Source organism: Sciurus carolinensis, chromosome 1 (genome assembly GCF_902686445.1).
Source record: "Sciurus carolinensis chromosome 1, mSciCar1.2, whole genome shotgun sequence".
NCBI lineage: Eukaryota > Metazoa > Chordata > Mammalia > Rodentia > Sciuridae > Sciurus > Sciurus carolinensis.
Genome location: NC_062213.1, coordinates 184706169 through 184730071, shown reverse-complemented (window position 1 = coordinate 184730071; position 23903 = coordinate 184706169). Strand labels below are relative to the sequence as shown.

Here is a 23903-nt window from a genome sequence, read left to right as displayed (position 1 = left end):
CTTTGACGCCTCCTGAAGCAGTGCACGTTTCGAGGTGCAGGTGTATTTTGCTGATAGTTGCCTTTCCAAGTTTATGACTTTATTTATGGTCAACTTTAGGCTCTACTGAAATCTCTCCAATTAACCATGATTTTAGAAAACCGTCCCCCACGCTCTCTGCTGACTCTACCACGACCCTCTAGGTCCACGTGGCCATGGAGGATCCTGCACATTACTCCGGCCACCTCCAGGACACCATCTTGGACACCTGGAGGTTCCAGGGTCCACAGCTCTGGGCTCTGTCCATATTCCCCCTCCCCAGGGTCCCTCAGCCTCTGAGGTAATGAAGAAGCTGGAAGGCCCTGGGAGAGGCCGCCATCTTGAAACCCAGGGGCAAGGTGGAGAGAGACGGGGAGGAGTGACCCAGAGCCACAGCCCTGCCCCTTTCCTTGAACAGTATGGCTCAGTGTCCTGTCCATGCTGATAACCTGTTCAGCCTCCTTAGTCTCCTCTTCTTGGGGACTCTGGTCTCTGCCCCTTTATCCTTGGCCTTTATCAAAGATGCTCCTTCTTAAAATTAGGAAATTACCAATTCCTAAGGACAATTTGCCATGACTCCTAGACTCCTTCCTCAGATACTCCCGTCCTCCTGGGGAGATGGATGCAGATGTAGGTCTCCCCAAAAATCAGGCAACCTGCAGAAGGCTTCATCTGCATTTCTCATATATCAGCTCTCAAACTGCATGCCAAGACAGGCATGTCACCCCATTTTACAGATGAGGAAACCGAGGCTCATGATTTTTAAAAAACTTTCCTCTGGTTGCATAGCAACCTCATGTCAGAACCGGGATTTGAACCCAGGACACTGACTCCAGAGCCTCCCCCAGTACCCTCCTGCTTCTCTGTCTCCCAGGGCTCAATCACCGCGATGCTGACCCAGAGGCTCCCACTCAGGCGGAGGTGGCCGAGCCCCGGGGCGAGGCTTCCTTCTGAAGAAGGGAAAGCAGCCCTGGCACCATGGCCTCCGCCCTGAAGTGGCACTAGGACAGCAGAGCAACCTCAGGCCCCTTCCTAGGGGCTTTCCTCCCAAAGAGCTTCCAGGAAGCTCAAGGGGAACCACGGGAGCCCAGGAAGTCCCTGGCCTGGTGGACCCCACAGGGGACACATGCCCCCAAGGCTTGGACCACAAGGCTGGAGAACTCTGGGAGTCGTGGTCACTGTGTCTTCTGCTGAGGGTCATGGGCCACCAAGAGACAGCAGGGGTCAAGATCACAGCTGGTGGACACACGCACCAGAGCTGAATCCTGGCCCCTCCACCTTTCCAGGTCTCGGGTCCCCTCTCGAATTCGAGGACACCTTCATTTCTTAGGGTTTTTGTGAGGATTAAATTAGATAACGCAGGGTCTGGCCTACAGCACTGAAGAAATCCTGGCCAGCCGTGGTCAGGGCAGTAACAGTCACAATGACAGCTGACTCACTGAACTGCCGCGGTGAATAAGGCCCTCTGCTTCACGCATCTATTCACCAGAAACCCGCTCCAGCGTCTGAGTTAAGTAGTGGTCTAATTCCTATTGACAGGGGAGAAAACTGGGGCCCAGAGAGGTTGAGTAATGTTCTAAAGCTGCCCAGCCATAGGTGCACGTGGCAAGGCTGGGATGTGGACCTGGGTGCTGGACTGCAGATTCCAGGTTGGGAACTGGTTCTGGAGAGGAGCAACGGTGAAGGAGGCAGGAGAAGCACTACGGTCAGTGGTTGCACGAGACCCTGCGGTCAGGGCCCAGCTGTGGTCCGTGCTCGGACTCCCTCCAGGTGCTACTGGGCGTGACCCGGCGCGGGGCGTCTTCTCCGTGTTGTTTAATCTGGTGAACACAGCAGGCTGGGCATGCGGCGCCCGGACCCCTTGGCTGTGTGCCTGCTGTCCGGGGTCTCCTCCTCCCCAGACCGGCCGTTCCAGCTCAGGACTCCTTTCAGCTGCAGAAGTCACACCCCACCGGTCGGTCTCACCGCTACTGTTACCCGGACAGAATGAGCTAGCTTGATTCTCCTGAGGACACGGGCTTCCTGCCCCTGTCCTGTTCACCCCCACCCAGCTAGCCCTCCAGAAAGAGCCCATCTTGTCCTTCTGCCTCATCAGCCTCTACATCCAACCACTGGCAAGGCCTGTGGGCTGCACCCCAACCGCAGCCCCAACCTCGGCATGACCCTGCGCTTGAGTGCACCAGCTCCCGACGGCCTCTCCGCTGTTCTCCCTGTGCCTCTTGCCCAACAGCATCCACGGTGGTCTTTGTTCAGAAGTTAAGTCGAATCAGAGAGCGAGACCTCTCTCCTGGCGGCCTCCTGAACTCGGAACCAAACCCCTGCTTCCCACCTGCTTCAGCTGCCCTGCCCTCTCTACCCGCCCCCTCTGCTTTTGCTGCAGGGGCCTGTTTTCTACTCTTGTCACCTCTGGGCCTGAGCCCTGGGGCATGGCCCTCCCCAGGCCTGCGCCGGACAAGCTGGTCCTCCAGGACTCAGCTGCATGGGCCCTGCTGTGGCTCCGTCTGAGGCACCGTCCTCTGACCGCTTCCCTTCCTTCCCAGGTCCTATCCCGCCCACGACATCTGCTTGCCTGGGTTTTGTCTGTTTTCTGTCTCAGGCTGCCTGGAAGGTGGGCTCCGTGAGAGCGTGGAGTTTGATCTGACTTGATCATCCCGGTGACTTTCTATATCTAGAACAATATCTGGCACAACGTAACCAGTTAGTAAATGGGGACTGGATCGATGGCCGGCTGGCACACGGTTCACATGCAACAGAGTTGTCGATCACTGAGTGAACGAGGGAGCCATCCATCCCACATGGCTGTGCCTTCTGTCCCCACGTGAAAACTCAGAGAGGTTTAGCAGTGGGCTGGTGACCACACGGCTGAGCTGGGGCGGAACCTGGGCTGTCTGGCTCCACGCACCGGCCCTGCGGTCTGGACCCCCGTGTCTGTTTCACATTCTGCACGCTCCTTCCTCTGGGCCAGAACGTTTGGAATGCAGCTCGGCACTGCTTCTGCAGACCCGGGCCCACCTCCCCAGACCTGGCTGCAGCCCCCAGCGCTTGGTGTGAATCGCTCATGCCCAGCTTGTCTTGCTCTGGCCAGCTTCCCCCCGCCACCTCTTGGACCCCAGCATATCTGAATCCCCTTCCTTCCTCACGAAGCCTTCTTTGATCTTCAGCCAACACCCTTCAAAAGCCAGAGGCTGATTGTTGAGAGCCACCAGGTCATCCTTCCTATGGATCCATGAGGTCACACAGAGCCCAGCACCTCCCTGGGACCTCCGCCTTTGAACACGCACCCAGAGTGACAGAAGCACAGGGCGGTCACCAGCCCACCTCCTGCCCTCTGCCACTGGACTAAGCCTGGGTGGGCCAGAACCCTTGAGATGGGCCTCCTTGAGGCTGGCCTCAAACCTGCTCTGCCCCCTGGTCCCAGTGGCTGCCTATTTCCTGAGTCTGTGCTCTGCCCCTAGGCTGGGTCCACCTTTCCGTGACACACCTGGCACTTCCTGTGTGGAGCAGACACACCTGACCTCCAATCTACTCTGGTGGCTTTGGTGGTAAAGAGATCTTGTCACTCAGAGCTGCTGGGCAGGTGGGGTGACTGGGGCCAGGAGCTTCCCTCTTGCGCATGTCTGCCTGTGTGATCCCGATGGTGAATCAGGCCCTCCCAGCCATTCCTTCTGCAAATATTTACAGGCCACTGTCCAGTGGATGGGTTTACCACACAGATACCAGCCCTCGAGAGTTCTCCGAGAGGGGAAGAAAGGCCGAGAGGTTTAAATCCTTCTGGAGCATGAGCCCCTCAACTCTGTCCTGACTGACTCGGGCGTGTGGAGCGAGGCAAGCACCCTTTGCTCCAGGTTGGCTCGGCCTCCTAACGAAGAACTCTGCACAACGACTCTCAGAAAAGCCCTGACATCACGGGGAGGCCTGTGAGGACACTCCTACAGTCAGCAGCAGATTGGGACAGAGAACCGCCCCGGAGAGTAGGGCGGCCCTGGAACTGGACAGCAATTGTACTCTCCCTCAGCCTCAGAGCGGAGCCTCACCTCGGCCCTTAAACCACAGGCCTCCGGGGCCTGAAGCCTCCCGCAAGCCAGGCTTTCCTGGCTGGCTCCCTGGTGTGCCCTCTGTGCCGCTCAGTGGGGAGCAGCTTCAGAGAAGGCAGAGCAGAAGGTCTGTGGGACTTTCGGATAGGCCTTGGGCTCCATGCTAGGGAATCTGAACTCGCCCCTGAGGAGAGCCCTGAGGAGATTCTAAGCAACCCGTGATGGTGTCAGACCATGTCTTGGGAAGTTCACACCCACTGCGAAGGACAGACTGGGTGGTGGGTGGGCCTGAGGACAGCTGTCCACTGAAGGGCCCTGGCAGGGAGGCAGGTGGGGAGGAGGAGGCCTCCCAGGCGGAGGTTGGGGTGGAGGAAGTGGGCCAGCGCAGCGGGCAGCAGCCAGGAATGCAAGGAGGAAGGGCAGAGCTGAGTGCCGGGCTGTCAGGCTTGGCCACCTCTGGTGGGGACACTCGTCACTGAGCTGGGGAAACAGAGGCAGGGTGTGGATGCACCAGGCCCAGAGGGGCTCCCTGGAGCATTCGCCTCCCACGTGGGCTGAAGTTGGAAGTTAGAGTCAGAGTGGAGAAGAGGTTCCAGACAGACGATGGAATTCCCAGGGAGGAATTCCCAGGCTCCCAGCATTTAAGGGGGAGGAGCAGGGAGTAAAGTCAGGGGTGGGGGCAGGGTCCTCATCCGCTGGGAAGCTGGAAGGGAAATGGAGAGACGGGAAACGGCTGTGCCAACAGGGGGCCCCCTGGCCCACACCCATGGTCCCATGGGTCACTGGTGCAGTGAACGCAGGAGACTGGCGTCCTTCCGCCGAAAGACCCGCAGCCACCCGCAGTGGGCAGGCACATGGTCAAGGGACTGCAGGGATATGCTCAGACCTGGAGAAGAATTCCCTGGGAGGGAACTCACAGCCGTCTCTGAACTCAAGCAAGAAGGGTGCTACGATCAATTCATTACGTCTGCCCTGGGAGAGGGAAGGAGGGGACAGGTATGCATGCCCCGGTGGCCCTCATGGCTTCTCTCTGGCCAGTGAGGTTAACAGAAGGATTGTGGCAGCCAGACCCAGGCTTTCCCTCAGGGTGAGAGTTCTCTCTGTTAAGGAAAATGCCACCCCACACCTAAACAGCTTGGGAGGGGAGAAGCATGCCAGGCAGCAGGAGATGGCAAATCCAAGAGGAGACCGGCTTCTGTGCCCAAGTGGATGCAAGTCCTGAAACGGGATGGAGGTGCCATGGGTACGAAGGCAGGAGGGGCTGGAGAGAGGAGGCAGGGTGCAGTGCACACCGTGGGGATGCGGGGACGCTGGAGCCTGCCAAGGCTGAGGCCAGGGCAGAGCGGGCAGGGGCGGGGGTCAGGTGACTCAGACTCAGGACTGCTGGTACTCTCCTCTCAAGTCATTTGCATTGCTGAGCTGTAAGTGACCCTTCGGTAAAGGGTGCGCGACATGCAAACACCTTTGGGCTTTTGTTTGGTTGGGTTTTGGTTTTTTTTTTTTTTGGAAAAAGAAAAGTGGACCGAGTTCCCAGCCTAAGCTGGCAGAGCAGAGCCGGGGAAGTGAGGCATGGCCGGCCATGAGTTCCAGGTCCACAGGAGGCTGAGTCTGACCAGGATTCCTAAAGGGACTGGAAGGAGAGAGGATTCACCATATTGGCCTGGGCCAGGGTGGGATTTCTACTTCACAGGACAGCATGACAGCCCGTCAGCCTCTGACCCTGGGACTGTGTTTGGCTTTAGTCTGGCTTGAACAAAAGGGCTGATATTTATAGTGCTGCAAAGAAAGCTGTGGCTTATATTTCAGGGAATAATTATGCAATTTCATTTGCTGTCACATTTCCTATTCCATTAGCATGTCACAACTCTGACACCATCCTTGGAAGATCAGAACATGAAGGGGCACGTCCTCAGGGCAGGCAGGGCATGGGGTGCTCTGTGGAAGCTCATACACCTGCTTCAGGCTGTGGTCAGGTCACACAGGGCCCACACCTATGTTTCGGGGCCAGGGTCTCACCCAACTGGTTTGGTCATTCCTGATTTCCATCTCGTGAAGAGAGGAAGAATCTGAGTTAGAAGTGGGACCTGAGAGGATGGGACTTAGGAAGGCAAGAACAGAGACTTTGGTCCCCTTGGGATCCACCAAGAAGGATAAACATGGCTGAGGCCAATTCCACTAGCTGAGGAGGAGTAAATGCACTTGAAAGGAGGTGGCAACTCAGATTGGTTGGTTGTGGCTTGCCCGAAGGGAGGGAATTCACAGCTGTCTCTGAACTCAATCAAGAAAGGTGCTATGATCGATTAATTATGTCTGCCATGGGAGTGGGAAGAAGGGGAATAGGTATGCATGCCAAGTAACCTTGATCCCCGGTGTCAACAATAAAAGGTGTATGCATATGGCAGAGGAGGAAGCTGCTGAGACTTGGAGCTAGTCTTTTGAGAGTCACCACAGAAGAGCTTCCTCCAAGAGGAAAGTAAAACTCAAACCAAGGAAGGAGCTCCTTGTTCCAATCATTGCTTGACTCCTTGAAATGCTTCTCCCAAACCCTTATCAGGTTCTGGATTCAAGGAATTTAAAAATGAGAGTGTAAGAAGAAAAGATTAGCAGTGCCAAAGGCTGTTGGGAAGCCAAGGACCAACAACTCCCATCTGACCTGGCAATATGAGCAGAACACTGGGTATAAAGTGCCACTCTGCAGAGGGGTGACTGGGAGGTGAGGAGGGGAGACAAACCAAGATGGCGCCTTCAGGGTGCTGAGCTTTAGGGGCTGCATGGCAGACTCCCACAGTGGGTGTGGCTGTCCTTCAGAGTGGATTAAAAGTCATCTCTGTGCTGTGGAAGGCTCATCTCGATACATATTGTAGAATATGCATTCATGCAACATTACAGGAAGAAGATGAAAGAAATACACAAAACCCATGGTTAAAACTGACAAAGGCCTGCTTCTTTATGTTCTGCCTTTTCTTAGCTTTTCAAAACAATCGTGTATTATTTTTATCCTTAGATAAGAATTGGAATTGTTCTAGAAATAAGCTTGGCTATGATGATGTGTTGAGGGGGAGGATAAGGAATAGGCTGGGAGTAGGGTGACCCAGGTCCCCACATGCTGGGTCGGAGGGGCTTCCAGGACTGGGACTTTCAGAGCTCAAAAGGGGAAAGCTCTGGGCCAAGGGGGTGAGCTGGTCACACGGGCCAGGAGACGTGGAGGGAAACAGAGTTTGAACCTCTTCAGAGGTTGGGAGGGAAGAACCGTTAACTAAGCAGAGGTTGAACTTAGAAGAAAGTCAAGGGAATAACTGTGAGGTCCAAAAGTCGCTGGGGGAGCCAGGCACACAAAGGAGGGTGGTCTCCAAAGAAGGAAAAGAAAACACGCTCCCTCTGAGACAGGAGGACCCTCAGGCAGGGCAGACCAACTCAAAGTAAGCTTGCTGAGGCAGGGAAGGAAACCTGGGTGCTCACGCCTGGGGGCTGGGAGCTCCTAGGACACCCGGAGACCCACCCTGAGGACCCGGCTGCTCCCCAGACTTGGGCTCCCCACACCGGGTACCCCGGCCCTGCTAGGGCAGGTGAGATAATGCCCCTGCTGGAAGTGCCCGCGTCCCCCCACCAGCACGCCCCCTCAGACTCTCGGGCCACCTACCTCGGCAGGAGGGCAACGGGAAGTCCCACGTGGCACTGTTCCCGGAGCCAGCCTGGCAGGTGAGCACGGCGTGACCCTCTAGGAAGAAGCCGGGGTTGCAGCTGTAGCGGACCTTGTCACCGAGGTTGAAGGTGGAACCCTGCTGGACGCCGTTGGGCAGCCTCCCTGGGCTCCCGCACGTGTGGCTGGGGAGAACTGTGGGGAGAGGGAGACACGCCAGCGAGTTAGCGGGAGGCGCGCACATGACGTCGACGGCGGGGCAGCCGTGTTTTCTGCTGTTTCTAACATGCTGCCCTGGGTGTTGGGGATCCTGATGCCTAGGGATGTGAGCCCAAGGAGAACATTGTCATCGCTTGGCCACGGTGGCCCTGATTTCAGACTCCACGGAAGGGCACGGAGCATTGCACAGAGTAGTTGCTCATTAAACCCAAGGTCCTGTTTTCATGCGTGCTCTGCCCTGGCAGCCAAGGGGCCCTGTGGTCCGGCAGGTCCAGGGGCCCCAGCTTTGGTTAATGCTGGAATCAGTAGTGAGGGGAGAAGACAAGAACCCGAGTTCTCATCAGTCTGACCTGTTTAAAGAGAAAATTGGGAGCCGGGGAACACAATGTACAGTGACCAGAGCCAAAGCTATCGCCACCAGCTGCAACTGCACGCTCCTCAGCAGAGAAGTCCTAAGGGTGCAAGAGCGGCGTGACCTGCCAGCAAGGAGGGAGGGAGGAGGAGGCTCTTCTGTGCCCAGGGGCACTTGTTACCCCTGACCCAGCTCCCTCTGCCTCCGCCTTTCTCCCCAGAGCTGGGACTGCCAGTGCCCTGAAGGTCAGACCCCCGGTCGCTACCGTTCCAGGACAGTCCCACTGGGCAAGGAGGAGGGGTCTCAGCCCTGTGCGAGTGAATCCATTGATAATGACTCGAATAGCAGGGCGAGTGCAGATTCTAACTTGCAGGGACTGTCACTTCCCCGCTCGGCAGCTCACTACCTGTGGGACGCTGGGCACGTCTCACGCAGCCTGCGTCTCGGTTTGATTTGTGAGATGGGGATCACAGTAGCATCCTCCTCCAAGGGTCACTGGGAGTATTAAGTGAGTTAACAGATACGAAGCCCTTAGAGCCTGGTGCACAGCAGGTAAACACCAGCACCCGAGCTCCTGGGCCCGTGGGCGGTGTGCCCAGCTGAAGACAGGTTAAATGGCACCGGAGCACAAGGACCAGGCAGGGGCCCAACCCCAGGTCAGGGCTGAGAGATAACTTTTTGGAGGAGATGACATTTATGCAGAACTCTGAGACATTAGTGAGAATTAGCAAGGCCCAAAAGAGTGTTTCTCTGTGCAGAGGTCCTGAGGCTAGAGATAAACAAAGGGATCAGGAACCTGGAGGAAGAGGGTGGGGCAGCCACGATGAGCAGGTGGAGACCAGCAGACTGGGCTCCACAAGGCTTCCCGTGGTGCTGCGGCTGGTGCCTGCCAACCTGGACCCCCCTCTACCAGCCCCCATCATCTCAGAACCCTCCAAAAGGCAGCCTGCCCTCCTTCTCCCTCCAGCCTGGGAGAAAACAGCTTGGTGTAGAGGGAAAAGGAAGCCTTTGGACCATCCTGACCTGGGTCTGAAAGCAGGTGCTCTCTTCACCTTACCCGGCATGCCCTCGAGTCCCATGACCTCTTTAGTTCCCTCAACAGAGAAAGCAGTGAGGACGGCAACCCCTCTCGTGGTTGGGATTATGGTAATAGATTCTTCATGGCTCACATGGTGTCTGGCACACAGTAGGTGCTCAAAAGAGGGCAGATGTTCTCATCCCACTGGGTCACAGACCACAAGGGCAAGGCCCTGGGCAGGTGTATCCTGGAGACTAACGCAGTGCCTGGCACTTGTAGGGACAGATTTGTGTGTTCATTAATTAGCTGTTTGAAGAGCTGCTCATTCATTTATTAATTCCTTTGCAACAAAAACTTATGGTGGCTGACTGTGCTTGGTGCTGAGAAAACCAGCAGAGCAGGTCTCTGTCCTCAGACGCTTCTTTTTTTTTTTTGTTAATCTTAAGGACCAGACAGCTCTTCCTTCCCCATTCTCTACCTCTGACAAGTGAGATGAGCCAGAAGAAAGGATTCACCTCTATCATCCTGTCCATTAGTCCAGTTTAACATTTCCCATGATCCTATGCTGCTAGACCACTTGGTACTTCCCATGATCCCCTGCCTCTGGCCCACTTGATATTTCCCAGGATCCTATGTTGCTAGCCCACTTGGTGTTTCCCATGATTCCCTGCTTCTGGCCCACTTGACATTTTCCATGATCCTATGTTGCTAGCCCACTTGGTGTTTCCCATGATCCCCTGCTTTGGTCCATTTGACATTTCCCATGATCCTATGCTGCTAGCCCACTTGGTGTTGCCCATGATCCCCTGCTTCTGGTCCACTTGACATTTTCCATGATCCTTTGCTGCTGGCATTTCCCATGATCCCCTGCTGCTTGCTTACAGCAGAGGCAGTAACTGATATGGATTTGTGAGTATTGAGGAAGGGAGGGGTGGGTCAGGTAAACATTTGGAGAAGAAAGTAAGCTAAGGTGAGGGGAGGGAGCCCACCAGGGGAAATGGGCTGAGAACTGGTGTAGAACTAACATTTCATTTTCTGCAACAAGACACGAAGACCCAATTTAATTAAATTACTAATGTCAAATTTTTAATGAACCTGCTTCTGCTTTGGGCTTTCTTCCTTCAAAATTAATGACTGGAACGTCACTATAAATAAAAGTCGATTCTTTTTTAAGAAGTCACTCTCAAATGCTTACTGCTCTTTACTTAATGAGTTGTTCATAATCAGACCCCTCTGACCTGGTGTCAAATGGTGCCCATGCCTAACCTCACCATTTTATCCCAAGCTCTGATTCTCAGAGGCAGCACAGTGAGTGGAGAGTGGGTAGACGTGGGGCTCAAATACCTCTTGCTGAGTAAACTTGAGCTGTAACATTTGCCTCTCTGGACTTTGATTCGTCATCTGAAAGTGAGGACACTTTTTCCTCATGTAAGGGAGCTATCTTAGCATGCCAGGGTAGCTGTACATAGTCCTCTAAGGGATGCACCTGGGTGGCTGAGACAGCAGACACTTACTGTCCCACAGGTATAGAAGCTAGAAGTTCAAAACCAAGAAAACCTGCAAGGGAATCCTTTTTCTCTCTCCAGTTCTGGCAGAAGGATCACTCCAGTCCCCCATCCTTGCCTGGTGGTCTTTGTAACCAAATTTTCCCTTTTGATAAGGACCCCAGCCATATCGGATGGGGCACATCCTATTGACCTCATCCCAACTTGAGCATCCGCAAGACCCATCTCCAAATAAGATCACAATCACAGGTACAGGGACTAGTCTTCAATGTGTCTTTTGAGGGGACAGAGCTCAACCCACAGAGGGCTGTTGTGGAGATTAGGAGCTGAGTGCCTGCTATGTTTTTAGTCCCGATTCAAACCTTTATTTTACCTAATCCCCAAAACGAACCCTCTAGGAAATGTATTGTGTTCATCTTAGAGGTGAAAAAACCAAGCACAGAGAGCTCAAGTAACTTGCTTGCCAAAGGCCACACAGCTAGAAAACGGCAGCGCCAGGTTGTGAACCAAGGTGTCTCCATCATTCAGAACTCTCAGGTGGAATGGGGCAAGACGCCAAGCACATAGTGGGTGCTTACTAAATGACGTCACCTTTCCCCTTGCATCCTGCTGGAGGCCTGGATGAGATGAAGGGCGGTTACCTGATTGTCCAGATTCAATAGTCGTGATTTTTCCAGTCTGCTTTGCCAATCCTGTACTTCTTTTTAATAATGTCAAGGGCAACATTAAAAGTGTGGTCTTTTGTGGTCTGTCTAATAAGCAACTTGCAGGACAGAGGAGATTGGAGATAAGCCACAAAGCGAAGCCTTTCTAAGATGGAGTGTGCTTTGATTTTTTTTTTTTTTTTGGTTGTTTTGTCCATGTGTTTCTCACATAGATATTATAACTGTTCATGCTCTCCTGTCTGTAAAGCTTCCTTTTGATTGCGAACAAAATGAAAAGTGGGATATTTACATCCAACGCAGCTCAGAACGATATTATTAAAGCTGTACCTGACATTGAACAATTCTATTGTAGATGAGCTGTGGGGAATTTTGTCCCTGTTACAAAGCCCAGCTCTTGCCAATCAACATAATATTCTCCGTGATTGTGTGACAACGACTCTCCTCAGTGGATGGAGTGCAGCAGAATCTACATCATGCCTTGTTTTATTTTTAATTTCAGACTTCAGTTCACATATTACAATGAAGAGTCATTTATGCTCTCTGGACAAGGACCCTCTGTGTGTTTTGATTTCTTATCTTCCATCAAGTAACTTGTTCCATCTCCAGGGTCACATGACCATCCGAGTGACAGGAGAGCTGGGAAGAAGGATCTGGAGAGAAGGAGCTTGACTTCCCGCCACCCTCAGCCTGCAAAGCAGAGCTGGAGGTATGTGTGTGAGCACGCACTGTCACCGGGGGGTGGCGAGCAGGGTCAGGGAAGGGGACATAAAAGCCACTGTCTTCTGATTCCTGGCCCTGGGTTGGGCGCTTCTGCACACCACATGCTCTTACCTTATCTTGACGCCTGTATTTTTAGCTGTTTGGCCTTTGAAACCCAATTCATTGCACATTCACTGTGTGCTATCCTCAATGTCAAGTGCTTTACATCTATTTCCTTCCACCAAAGAGCTGTCTATACAGGCTGTCTCCAATTTCTCTCCACTCCTCCGATATGTGTTCAATATGTTATTATATGCTTACATACAAATTTATAGGCTATAAAATATACATTTTAATATAAAATTTAATGACATATAATTTATCCATATCATGTATAATAAATGGCATGGCACACTCTATGTTTGATGTATTCACTTATTTATTGTTTGTCTCACACTCCACAAAGACACACTTTTTTTTTTTTTTTTTTTGGTCTGTTTTGTTCACTCGGTTGCTAGACTAGTACCTGCTAGATAATAATATGTTGATGGAAGTGTATCCAGTGACCTTCTGACAGAAGTGCTGTTGTTCCGTGTTGAGGTGAGCATGGCTGCCAGAGAGGGCAGGACATTCACCCAAGGCCAAACAGCTCAATGCAGGAGAAACAGAGCTGTTTCCGCTCAGTGCCTGGCCCCTGAGCTTGCGTGTTTCCTGCCTACAGCTGGCTATTCTCACACTGACCTTTTCCCATCAAAGTCCACGGTGACCCGTGTACCTCGACACATACTCACAAGGGACTCACACTCGTTCTCCTCAGGAGGATTTGGGTGACAACCAGGCAAGTTGACCTCGAGCTCAGTCCTGTGCATTTCCTGCTCCCTGTCAATCAAACCGAGGCAGGTGCCAGCCCTCAGGTGGAGTGTGCCACTCACCACAGGCCCACCAGGCCTCCCCCTGCCTCTTGTCAGACGCAATACACCCACCAGAAGTTCATCTTCTGGTTCTTTCTGTGACCTTCAGCATCAGGTGCATGTGGGAAATTTTATAAAGATATTGATGCCCGGACCCTATGGAATCAGAATTTTGGATCTGAAATTTCAGGGTCTGAAGTGAGACATGGTGGCACATGCCTGTGATCCAGGCTCCTGGGGAGGCTGAGGGTAGAGGTGGGAGTTTGAGGTCAGCCTGGTCAACCTGGCGAGACCCTGTCTCAAAAATAAATGGAATACAAAGCAGGGTCCGGGCTGCTGTAGGAGACGGCAAGGCCGAGCTGAGACGGAGAAGAGCCCGCAGGTCCCTTTTCCTGTTGGTTATTCCACTGGCCCAGCTAGGTTTGTCTCTCTGAGCTCTGAGCTGTCCCCAGGGCCTTTCTCGTCGCCAGCTTTGACTTCTGCAAGCATCAAGCCGGCCTCTCCCCTGGATTTATGTCCTCCATACATCACGCCAGCCCTATAATTCCTTCTCATCTGAAGGCTCCTGTCATCTCCTCCCTGGGCACGTGTGCCCACCACTGCCCACGGCTGTCTGCCGTGTGTGGTTCCCACCAAGGCCAGAGTGAGGGTTCTAGAATGGCAAGCTCCCTGTGTACCCTGCCAGCTGCCCCTGTGCCAAACTGGACTCCCTGCCCCTGGGGGCACAGGCAAGTGCAGCCCTCTGGCCTTTTTTGAGTGACTGGTGCAAGACAAATTAATTATTTGAAAGATTCATAAACAAAGGCAAGGAAATAAAAAGGAAACTTTGAGACTCTCCACGGCTGTCCGGATGAATGAGCTAGGCTCCTGCAGCCCGGCTCCCTGGGGCTCCACCCTCCTGCTACTTCCTGCCTCTCACCTGCTCCCGTCTTGTCCCCTCCAGCATCACTATTCCAGCACACAGTTCGCCCGAGCACACCTTGCTTTTCTCTCATGTTCTCCGTCAGGCAAACTCCTACTCATCTTTCGGGGCCACGATTGAGTGGCACCTCCTCTCTGAAGCCCTGATTGACACCGTGGATTGACAAGCCCATGTCTTGATCAAATGTCAGTAATGTCATAATGCCACTTGGAAAGTAGCTCCCAGAATTTAGGCACTCCTGGTCCTCAAGGTGAGATGAGCCGGCCCCAGTCATCTCACTCATTTGGTAATCTCACGTTCTGGACTCTTCTTGTGGAGTTCTGCTGGGGATCAACTTGCATTTCAGCCCTACTCCTGTCCTGTGGCTGCCTGTCATTCATTCATTCATGACACCCTGGACTCCACACAACAGCTGAGCCTGCCTGTCATTTCTTTTTTTAAAAAAATTTATTTGTTCTCATTAGTTATACATGACAGTGGAATGCATTTATGCACTTTGATAAATCATACTTGAATGGAGTATATTTCTCATTTTTCTGATTGCACATGTAGGATCACATGGGTCAGGCAGTCATGTAAGTATATAAGGTAATAATGTCTGTTTCACTCCACTATCCTTCCTACCCCATGCCCTTCCCTCCTTTCACTCCCCTCTACCTAATCTAAAGTACTCTCTTCCACCCTAACCACCACCCTTATTATGAATTAGCATCCACATATCAGAGAAATCATTCAGCCTTTGGTTTTTGGGGATTGGCTTATTTCACTTAGCATGATATCCTCCAACTCCATCCATTTACTAGCACATGCTATAATTCCATTCTTCTTTAAAGCTGAGTAATAGTCCATCGCGCGCGCGTGTATGTATGTGTGTGTGTGTGTGTGTGTGTGTGTGTTTTCTTTCTTTTTCCATTCATCTGTCATTGTTTCTTTAGGTGCCTATTTTCACCTCTGGACTCTTAGTGAGGGCAGGAATACTGAAGGTATTCTTTATAATACTAGCATTTGATTTAGTGCCTGGCAGGAGAAGGGTGTCAGCTGGAAATAGGAATGTATTGAACCAATTAAATTATGTGTATATATTTATATAAATAAAATATACATTTTATAAATCATAAAATCATATCATATGTGTGTGGGGTGTACAAAGCAGTGAACTGGGGCTGGGTTGGCAAACTTTTCTGTAAAGGGCCAGTTGGTACCTAAGGTCTGAGACCACACTGACTCCGTCTGTCCAGGCGTTGGAGTGCAGTCACAACTGGTCACACAAGCTCCAATCCAACTTTATGTATGAAAACAGGCAGCCAGTCCTCGGGCCGCAGTTGGGTATGGTCTTGGGTACCTGTTTTGTCCTCATTGCTGTCCTTCGATGGGGATTCTGAAGCCCTGTACCAAACAGAGAACCAAATACTAGTGCCCACCTCGGGTGCGTGACAGCCCGGCCCTTGGCTCAGTGCTGCCTCGGGACTGCTCTACTGCACCATGTCCAGACAGAGGCGTGACATCTGTTGCCTCCTCACAGGGGGAAACCAAGGACAATAGAGCTCCCTCCAGGGCCACACCACAGGCTGGGATCAGAGCTGGGGTTGAAACCTGAGCCAGCTGCCCCAGGGTCTGTGCCCTTTGCCAGGCAGTGACCTTGACCTCCCAGGTCAAGCCCTGGGTTGGCAGCAGTGCTCTCCAGACATGAAGCTGGTGCTCGGGGCACTTGCAGAGTCCGGTCCCTGCCAGGCTGAGAACACCCGGCCCCCGCCCACCAGCCCTCTCACTGGTCCCTTTCCCATCCCGGACGAGCTGAGGCTGCGAAGGCGTGCACATCCCTCTGGTGTGGCCACAGAGAGACCGCCAGGGCAGCAATCTCCTGGTGCTCCCTGACCACAGACCCCCAGCTTCCTCTCTTTCACTGTGACGTCCTAGAAACAACACCAAAATGGAAACATCACGGTGCTCAGAACAGAGATGCGCAATCGATACAGGATGCCAGTTACATGCGAATTCCAGATAAACACAGATACTTTTTTTAGCACAATTTATAGCCCTTAAAATGTTTGGGACCTACTTATGTTCAAAATTTATTTGTTCTTTGACATTCAGACTTAACTGGGCATCCTGTGTTTTCATTTACCTGACCCAGACAGGAGCTGTCTCCTATGCATCAAAGACTCAACCTGGCAAAAAGCTGGGGGCATTTCTCTGGGGAAATGAGGAGGGAAGCGGGGGGAGCGAGGTCCTGCCTCCAAGGAATTTCACAAGGAGCTGGAAGAGTGGGTGCAGAGGAGGAAGCTGCAGGGCCCTCAATGGGCCCAAGGGTTCTGGGGTCCAGCGGCATTCCAGGGAGCAACTCCCTACTTGAAGCTCGCTCCTTCTGGACCAGTGATGTGCCAGTCCTGCCTCAGGGGCCCGTGCCATGCCTCAGCTCCTTGGTAAAGAGCTTTAGGTGCACTGGGTCCTTCTCTGCAGGTTCAGCTCTCCTCCCCGTGACACCCCAGCCCGGGGATTACCAGATCTGTCTAGACAGAAAAACACTTGAAGAATCAGTGGCACCCTAGGGGGACACAATGCACGATACTACTAGAGGTAAACTTGGAGAAGCTAAATATACAATTTGGGGATAAATTTGATTGACTGTAGAACGGAGCTTAGCAACACTGTGCAAAGCCTGCTTCATGTAACATTGGCTGAGAAGTCCAAGAGAAATACATGCAGCGGGCCAGGGAATTTTGGAAAATATGGCAGAAATCCCCTCCCCCATCTTTTATCCTTCTCAGAACTAACGAACAAAACAATCAACAACAAAAAACAAAAACAAAAACAAAAAAACAACCAGAAAAAGTCCTAAAATTCATATGGAAGATTAAAAGACCCAGAATAGCCAAAGCAATCCTGAGCAATAAGAGCAATGCTGGTGGCCACAAGCCCCTCCTCCTGAAGAAACCAATGCAAATGGATTTTTCTGAGGGTTTCTGCAGGGCGGAACCTGTTCAGCCTCGCTTCGAGCAGAATTTCTAAAAACCCCACAGAATCGCTTGCCTTTTCCTGGTTGCACTTACCACCCTCTGAACTCTCTGTAGAGCACACTTGGGTTATGCCATGCTGGGTTCTAGAATAAGGTAAGCCTGAGTCACCTCCTTTTCCTTATGGGTCTTCATCATAACAAAGCAACAATAGTGTTGACAGTTGATAGTTACGTAGGACTTTCTAGGTCAACAAACACTTTTTAAAAAATTATTTATTTATTTTTAAATTTTTTACAGACTGCATTTTGATTCATTGTACACAAATAGGGTACATCATTTCGTTTCTATGGTTGTGCACAATGTAGATTCATACCATTCATGTAATCATACATGTACATAGGGTCATGATGTCTATCTCATGCCACTATTTTCTATACCCACCCTCCCTCTCATTTCCTTCTACATTAACTAAAGTTCCTCCATTCTTCTCTCACTCCCCACTCCCTGACCCCCATGATATATCATCATCCACTTATCAGAGAAAACATTCAGCTTTTGGTTTTTTGGGATTGGCATATTTCACTTAGCATGATATTCTCCAATTCCATCCATTTATTTGCAAATGCCATAATATTAATTCTTCTTTAACACAAACAATAATAGATGTTGGCATGGATGTGGAGGAAAGACACACTCATACTTTGCTGGTGGAGTTGCAAATTGGTGCAGCCACTCTGGAAAGCAATGTGGAGAATCCTCAGAAAACTTGAAATGGACCCACATTTTGATCCAGTTATCCCACTCCTCGGTTTATACCCAAAGGACTTAAAATTAGCATACTACTGTAACACAGTCACATCAATGTTTATAGCAGCTCAACTCACAATAGCTAGATTGTGGAACTAATCTAGATGCCCTTCAACAGATGAATAGATAAAGAAACTGTGGTATATATACACAATGGAATATTATTCAGCCATAAACAAACACTTTTTTAAAAATAAATATGATCCCTGTTATGGTATGAGATGTCCCCCAAAAGCTCATACGTGAGACAATGCAAGATGATTTCGAGGTGAAATGACTGGGTTATGAGAACCTTCACCTAATCAGTGCATTGATCCATCAATAGAGGCTAGCTGGGTGGTAACTGTAGGCAGGTCAGGTGTGGCTGGAGGAGGTGGGTCACTGGGACTGTGCCTACCAGGTTTATATTTTGTCTGTGGTGATGGGAGCGGTCTCTCTCTGCTTCCTGCTGGCCATGTCCTGAGCTGCTTTCCTCCACCACGCCCTCCCGCCCTGATGTTCTGTCTCCCCTGGGGCCCAGAGCAATGGAGTTGACCATCTATGGACTGAGACTTCTGAGACTGAGAGCCAATGAACTTTTGCTCCTCTCTGTTGTTCTTTTCAGGTCTTTTAGTCACAGAGGTGGAAAAGCTGACTAAAACAATTCTCTTTGGGCTCATGGGGACCTGTTTTTCTGGATGCAAGGAGGGACTGAGGTTTCTTGGGTCTCATGGTCAGTAACTTCTGGGGGTGAGAGCATTTCTTACCCAAGAGGTGAACGTGCCCAAGAGGGCAGCATGTGTCACAGAAGGGCAAAGGGGCAACTTTGAGAGCAGAGTGTTTTCCATGTGGCTGGGACAGAATGACTCTCTGGACAGGCTTCCGGAGGTGCAGGGCCAGGCCTCAGCGGCCCCCACCCTGCCCAGCTGCAGGCAGAATGTCCACACTGGCAGCCTCAGCCTTGCACGGATCCTGAGAGGCGGCGGTTCCGAAGGAGGATCCTGGCTGGATTTGTAACCGTCACTAAGGCCGCCCACTCAGCGTGTCATCCCACCCCTTGCCAGAGCTGACCCAGGGCCATAACTGGCCTCGCTTTCTCCTTAACTTCCCCAGAGTGGGACCCTGTGCTGGACCAGGCTCTGAGGCCCCTTTCCACGGCTGGATGTCAGTCCCCTAGGCCCCGGTGGCTCTCAGGGAAGTGCTCCATGAATCCAGCTAACCCTGGGTCACTCGGAGCCATGTGCCACCTACCAACACCAACTCCTTGGGCAACAGTCAAGAGGCCCCATTTCCTGCACTTGGCTCTCTGTCCAGGGCCCCAGTCCCCAGTCCACTGCTGGTTCTCCCCTAAGGCCAGAGGCTGCGGACCTTGCGCCTCACTGGAGCACACGACACTCCACAGGCACTGGGCCTCCTGGTCCAAGGGAGTTAGAAGGGGGTGCCCAGTGAGGGTCCCCCTCAAAAGCCTTGCTTTCCACCATTTCTCGTACCTTCTGCCAAGGAAGGTGGATACAGCGATTACGACAATGACTTGAGAGTAGGAAGGAGACCAGGAGGGGTGGCCAGGGGAGGGCCACTATTATGTGTAATTATAATCCACTGAAAAAAAAACGTAAAGACAGGGATTACACACTGGATGCACCGAGACCCCCACAGTGTCCCGGGAGCCTCTTTCTCATCACGTTCTTCTTTAGCATCACCTCTGCTTCCTGACCCTCTCGTGGACTGACCCTGCACTGAGCCCCATCCCACTGGAACCTCCTGAGACACTGGGGTGGAGACTGTGAGGACACGGGGGGGACCCGAGAGGACGAGTGTCTGCTCACAGTCACATGACCAGAGCCGGCGCAGTGGGTGTGGACCCTGCCAGCCTGACCCGGGCCATGAGGCTCACAGCCATCGTGTGGCTAAGACGTCTGCTCCAGGGTCCCTCTTCCCACACGGTCCCTCAACTGGGAAGTGGATGGGGCCTGGGAGCGTTTGTAGTTCGAGGATCAGAATAGAGGGGAAGGCCAGGCCCGCCTCTTGCTTGTCCATTCCATCTGACTCCTTTCCAGGGCCCAGTAGCTTCTTAAGAGAATCTATCAAGGCAGCCGTGCAGGTGGAGACCATCTGCTCTGGTCCTGCAGAGTCACAGAGGCAGGAAGGAGACGGGCTCCACACCCCGGAGCTCCCGATGTAGAAGAGCCACCAATGTCTTTCAACACATGCCCTCTCGCATGTGTGTGCAGAAATCCACCCATAGAGCATCCCCTTACACACTCACACACACTCATACCTTCTTTCACACATGAATGCATGCATGTAAAAATCTACAAATGCAGAACACACCTGCACGCAGATGTTGTGGAACCTGCCCTGGGCACAGCTGTTGTACCCACAAACCCGAAAACAGACACCACACGCTCACTCCCCCGTTTGTTTATGTCTCGAGACAGGGATCCGTTTCTGTACAGCCTCTATGGACTCATAATCCTTTCTTGCAGATGTCTCTTTATGTGACCAGATTACCCCTAGAGGCCAGTGTCACTGTCCCCACACTGTCCCCAACCTGCCTAGCACCTCTGTATGAGCTCTGGTCATCCCAGACTCAGCCTGGCTGGGCTGCAGAGCTGGGATCGGGGTGCAGGTTGATCCAAGAGCTGCTGCAGGTACTGTGGGCTCAGTTCGTGATCTCTGGGAGGCCAAAGCAGCATGGAGAACACCTTTGGTCTCCCACAGACTCGGGTTGAATGCCTGTGTGCTCTTCTCAGCTTGGTTCATAGTTACACAGAACAGATAGCAACATGCACAGGTGAGGAGTGGACCCTGGAGACACCACAGGGCCCGAGTTCAAATCCCAACCCTGTTACATAAGAGCAAGATACTGTATCTCCCTGCATCTCAGCTTCTCATTGATAAAACGGAAAGAATCACTAAGTCCACGTCTGGGAGCTGTTGAGAGGTCGAAGGAAAACAGACCAGGCAGAGCGCTTGTCTCAGTGCCTGGCACATAGTAGATTCTCAATAAATTTGGGCTGTGATTGCATTTAAGTCCCTGGGGTTCCCTGGGAGAAGATTCCAGGGTCATGCAGGAGAGACTAGAGCCAAAACAAGAGAAGCTGGCCAGCAGCTGGGGAGAGGAGATGGCCCAGGGCTGGAGCATGGGCAGGTATCCCTGCTCTCTCTCAAGTGGCGTTGCTTGGACCTACACTACTTCCGTGGACCTACGCTACTTCTGCTGGTCTGAGTCTGAAAGGTCTCCCCAAGATCCTAATAGGAGTAACTGGAACGGTCCTAGCCATTCCTAACTGCAGGACAACACAGAGGCCAGGGGAGCCTGCACGTCAGTGAGCCCCTCTCCTCAGGAGCCCCAGGCCACCCCAGGGGCCCTCCAGCCAGGGACTCACAGCATCAGGGATGATCGGAAGAAAAATTTCAGAGACACTTCCTGGAAGAGGTATTCGATACGGTCTTGGCAGAGAAGCGAAGGTATTCTAGGTAGAGGGCTGGCACAAGCCCAGGACCTCAGCAGCACTTGTGGCATGTTCGACTGGCTTCTAAACTCCTGTCGTATTCAAGTCCCAGGCCAGACCTTGCCCCTGACTCCAACCCCAGTCCTGCTACCTTTGGCTTTCTCCATGTTTTATGAATGCCTCCTGCTGCACATGGCCCCAGCCAAACCCTGGCCCTGCCCCAGACCCACCTCTCCTCCCAGAATCCACGCTGTTCTGGCCTGATGTCTGCTGGGTCCATGGGATCCATGGGCTAGAATCCATCTTGGAGTTAGGGCTCTTTTGAGAAGTGATAAAACATAGGGGCCCTCTTTCCAGGAAGACAGGATTCATAGACACCCAAGGTCAGGCAGGGATGCCTAGTGCTTTTGCCCAGCTTGGCAGACCTACCAGCCCGGCCCCAGGTTCACAATGTCCAGGCCGAATGAGGGCCCTGTCTGTGGAAGCCGACTCTGCCCCTGAGGGAGATGGGTTGATTCATCCCAGGAGCCAGCCAGGACCACGTCCAAAACGTATCAGACTGGCCCCCATTTGCTGGGCACTTCCTGTGGACCAGAGTACATGCCAGCGCTCTGAATGCCAGCACCACGGCTGCCTGGTGAGGGACCTCTAGGAAGTCCCTGAGACTGTCTCCTCAACCCTGAAAAGGATGATAACACGACCACCTCTTAGAGAAGTTCCAAGGACCAAATCCATCCATGCAAAGTCCCCAGCAGGATGCCTGGCACTGGCCAAGGGCTAGGGGTCCTCTGCACCCCTCCTTAGTTCAGGAGCACATGGTTAGAACTGGGCCTTCGGATGAGGAAACTGCAAACACAGATGTGAACTAAGCACCCAGGTCACAGGTGACCCAGCCAGAGCTCAGACCACGGCACACCACACTTACGGCCGATGGGCACAGGGTGGCTATAGAAAGCTGAGGGCCCAGGATAGATCTGATAAGGCCAGGAGAGGGTGTGTGGGAGAATTGTGTAGGTGGTGTCCTGGGGGGAGACACGGATGAACCCTGGCCACCCAAATACCCACAATTATAGTCAGTCACGTCCAGGCTGGGGGACGAGCTGCATGTCTGGATAGCGTTCACAATACCCAAAGGTGTCCATCAAGGGATGCAGGGACAGACATATGTGTCCTCACCATGGAATGCTGTTCCATCTTAAAGAGGAATGACATCCGGTCACATGTCATGGTGTGGATGAAACTTAAGGATGTTAGGCTTGGGGAAAGAAGTCAGGCACAGAGGACTGTGTGGTCCCACTGAGTGAGCATCCGGCTCACAGGCAGACAGCTGTGGAGGTGGCCAGGGGCTGGGGGAGCAGAAAGGGGGACTGGGACTCAGTGGGGGCAGAGTGTGACTTGGGGAAGATGAAGAAGTCCTGGAGATGATGGTGGCGATGGCAGGTGACTGGTGGGTGTTTTGTGCCACCGGACACTCAAAAGTGGTCAAGATGGCAAATTCTGTCATGCGTATTAAAAATAATAATGGCTTAAAGAAGGAGCAGGGAGGCAATGCACCCCATCTCCACCTATGGGGGGCCTGCCTCCCCCACCAAGGAGGGCATAGAGGGTCCGAAGGAGGCCGCCGCTGAGCCACACGGCCCAGATCTCCGCCGGCCCCCTGCCTGCCTCATTTCCAATTCCAGAATGATTTATCATCAAGGAGCCGCCGGAGATGGAATGTGAATTAGGAGCGCAGCTGGATTTTGTTTTATCTTATTTCCCGGTGAGGTGCCGCGGGGGCGGGGCGGGGCGGGGCCGCAGTGTGCCGAGCCTTGTTGTGACTTGTCGCCCAGCAGAGGCGGTGTCGGCTTCCATGCGGGAGGCCGAGCGCGCAGCAGCCTGGGGCCCGGGCCGAGGAGGCTCGTTCCAGGAAATAATTACTCGGTGTCCCTCCAAGCTGGCCCAAAAAACAGCACACCGAGGAGCCGGCGCGGTCGCACCCTCTTAATTAGTCTCCTCATTTAACCCGGGCCGTTACTAGAAAGGCTGCGCGCTCCGCAACCCACTGGCCGGGCGTGGCGTCGCGCCGGCTGGCTGGGGGCAGCTCGGCACGAGCCTCTCCTGCCACTCGGCTTCGGCCTCCACTTCTGTAGAACCTGGACTGTGGAGGGACTGCACCGCGGGGTCGCGCTACGGTGGAGGGGCGCGGCACATGTGTGCCCACCGTCTGAGCAGACAGTGTCCTCCTCCTCATCCTGATCGCCACCGTCATTTCTAAGGAGTTGCTGTGGTCAGGCTCAGTGGTGCACACCTGTAGTCCCAGCGGCTCGGGAGGCTGAGGCAGGAGGATGGAGTTCAAAGCCAGCCTCGGCAACAGCAAAGCGCTAAGCAACTCAGTGAGACCCTGTCTCTGTATAAAATACAAAATAGGGCTGGGGATGTGGCTCAGTGGTGCCCTTGAGTTCAATCCCTGGTACCTAAATTAATAAATAAAGGGTTGCTGTGTGTATGTCAGCACCATCGACAAAGGCAAGTGGTGGGACTTGGGCTACTTTCTTTTGTTCCTCTCTAGTCAAGCATCCCACCTGCAGGTGCCAAACCTGCCACCACTGGGGGTTGATACCATGCTGGTGCCATGGGTGGGACCCTGAGTTCCTGGAAGCAGGGACCAGGCTGAGTCTGCAAGGCCCTGCTCAAACCTGGCTTGGCCTCTTCCCAGCTGTGAGACCCTGGACTTGTTTTG

General features: G+C 52.9%; 1 protein-coding gene across 1 annotated transcript in view; it reads right to left on the bottom strand.

Annotated features, from left to right (window-relative positions):
• The window catches only part of Csmd2 (CUB and Sushi multiple domains 2), a 553852-nt gene that overhangs the window by 358471 nt on the left and 171478 nt on the right, over positions 1 to 23903 (bottom strand). The window contains 1 exon segment of the mRNA XM_047516471.1: positions 7693 to 7887. Coding sequence (XP_047372427.1) covers positions 7693 to 7887 — 195 coding nt within the window.